This window comes from Pterocles gutturalis, unplaced genomic scaffold (genome assembly GCF_000699245.1).
Source record: "Pterocles gutturalis isolate BGI_N339 unplaced genomic scaffold, ASM69924v1 scaffold8845, whole genome shotgun sequence".
NCBI classification, from domain to species: Eukaryota; Metazoa; Chordata; class Aves; order Pterocliformes; family Pteroclidae; genus Pterocles; species Pterocles gutturalis.
In genome coordinates, this window is record NW_010140748.1 from 14456 (window position 1) to 17191 (window position 2736).

The 2736-nt window shown below is 40.5% G+C and overlaps 1 protein-coding gene across 1 annotated transcript in view; it reads left to right on the forward strand.

The window, feature by feature from the left end:
• LOC104469329 (TBC1 domain family member 1-like) overlaps window positions 1–2736 on the forward strand; it is an 18448-nt gene that overhangs the window by 11796 nt on the left and 3916 nt on the right. Inside the window, exon 4 of the mRNA XM_010083788.1 lies at window positions 1001–1170. Within this exon, the coding sequence (XP_010082090.1) occupies window positions 1001–1170 (170 nt within the window). The remainder of the gene's footprint in view (window positions 1–1000; window positions 1171–2736) is intronic.

A 2736-nucleotide genomic window follows, 5' to 3' on the forward strand; every position in this document is an offset into this window, starting at 1 on the left:
AAGCCCTTTAAAAATAAAAATATATTTAGGAAATATGGAATGAAGCCGCAGTATCTTCTTTTCCTTTTCTACCTCCACCAATATTGTTTCATATGTTAAATGCTTTTGCCTGTAGTGAGTCTCTCAATAAAACCAGGAGCAGATTCTCAGTTATAGTAGCAGAAAAGTCAAATGCAGGACACTGCTGTTTCTTGTCTGATGCTTTCATTCAAGTCTTCTATTTCTTTCCTCTATAAAGAGATAGACAATTTGTAAAGGAAAATAAAAGAAAGGAAGTTGCATTGAAAGGTCACTATATACTGTGGTTTCAGTGTGCTTGAATGTATGCCAGGTGCTGTCGTTGTAGGGCCACCTGCAATATTAATGCTTAAGCTGTATTGCTAAGAATTCAAGGTACTTACTAATGTAGCTATTGGAATATTAGCATAAGTGAGTGAGACATATTAAAAATAAGCACATGCACATGAAACTTGAGGCTGCTGGAAAGTGTGCGTTTAGCCTCATGGGCTCAGTGTTGTATTACTGAGATTTTGTAGCTTTCTTCACCAGATGAGAACAGAACTACACATCTTCAGTTGTGTCTTCAGGTGTAGTTTTTTGCATGTTGTATTAGGATTTTTAAATTGCATTGGGATTAGAATTCTATTCAACTTCAGATTCCCATGAACATCTCAAAAGAAAAAAACCCACAAAACTGTTACATGCACAAAAAGTGACAACGTTGACAAACTTGACTACCTTGTTTGTTGCGTACTTAGCTTAAATTTGAATAGATTTTTTTGATGAAATCTCACTAAACAAATTAATAATTGATTGTGTTAGTAAAATGTGCCATTCACAGTAATAATCCTACAAAACTTCTAAAGCCATAGCCACAGTAACAAAAGCACATCCAAATCGCCCTTAAGAGAAGTTGTTGCCCTTGGACATTGTACTGTTTTAATATTCTTGTCAGAAGATGTGCTTGCTTGATGTACTCTGTTTTTCTTTGTTTTTGCAGATATGCTCTTTCTTCAAGGATCAGAGGCTATATTTAAAGTGGCTTTAAGCCTTTTGGGAAGCCACAAGCCCTTGATTCTGCAGCATGAGAACCTAGAAACTATTGTTGATTTTATTAAAAGCACTCTCCCCAACTTGGGGTTGGTACAGATGGAAAAGACCATTAGTCAGGTATGAAATAATCTGAACATATGAGTAGTATGCAAAGAAATGCTCTTTTTACCAAGTTCTTGACAGAAAAACCACAACAATGTATCATGTTACTTCAAGCTGAGAATTCTGTTATTGTAGTTCTGAAGGTGTTGAAAACTTTTGGAAGCATATGACTTGTATAGTACCTCTGTGTTCATACATCTACATGTTGGTTATGGTCACTTTAAGCCTTTAATGAAAATTAGTTTACGCTTTTTTTTTAAGTGTGTGTAGCGGCTGTTATTGGCAGCAGTATTATAGCCCATACACAGTTCATTCCACAAAAAAAGCAGCAAGGGGAGCTAGAAGCTGTCTGAGGTTTTCTGTCTCCAAAGAATCTTGCTCTGCAAGTCTCATTTTAGAAGCAAAGATTGACTTACAAGAGCCTCACAAATGTTGTCCTTACTTAATGAAATTAGAATCCTCCCTACGTTGACTTTCTCTGTGCTGGCTTTTACAGTGCTAGTTCAGTATGTTACAACAGTGCCTTTGTATTTCTGCCAGGAGTACATGGGACAGTGCAGTCTTTTGCAGTGAGCAGTGACTCTTGACAGCAAAAACTGAGGATCCTTGATATACTTTTTTAAATGGCAGACAAGGAAAATGATGCAATATTGCTAAGCTAGCAGAAGGCTCCAGACAATAACTCTGGAATTTGAAAAAAATCACAGACTATTGCAGTGAGGGCTTGCCTGTTTAGAAAACCTGACTCTTACACTTGACGTCTAATTTGCAGCAGACAAATGGAAGATGGGTTTTAGCCTATTTTTCTGAAGGCCTTTTGCAGTCCAAAACATGGGGGGGGTGTACTGCACAGAATTGCAAATGCCTGCCACTCACTCAGGGCCAAAGGAGATCTGCAAAGCCTGTGGCTTTATAAGGAAAGTAGGAAGCAGCACAGTTCACTGCTGAATGGTTGTGAGGGGCTCCCTTCTCATCCCTGGCAGCAGAGCTTCCAGTGGGCGTGCACTCAAATTAGGTTCAGGAAAATTGCTTCTAGTGCTTACTATCAAAGGAAGGAGGGGAGAACTAGGAAGCCTGTGTGAGGGGAAGGAAAGCAAGCGATTTCTAGTTATCTGCCAGGCTGAAAGCCTGGAGTGCAGAGCTCTACATAGACTTGCAGTGCTTAGGTGACCTGCAGAAAATCATTGGCTTTCAGCAGAAGGAGGGACAGATACTCTGTTTTGGGAGCTCTGAGTGCTCTAAATTTAAAGTGGGCAGATAGAAGTGAGTTGAAGGGAGAGCAGTTACCCCTCTTCGATCAGGGCTGCATTTGAAGAGAGCAGCTGTTTGACCAGCCCTGCAGTCCATACACAGCTCCTGGGCTAATCCCCATCCTCCTCACGCCTTCTGCAGTATGGCCATTGGTTTACATGCCCTAGCGTGCCTTCAGTAAGCTAGTGTTCAAGTTGAGCTTTTGATTTGCCTCATGTTCCCCCCCCTCTCAGATTTGGTACTCGGTATGACAGCAGGGAATTCCCTCCCTTCTGAAAAGCACAGAGGGTAGAAGTGGCAGAGGTCATGAGAGGAACTAAAATTCTGTCC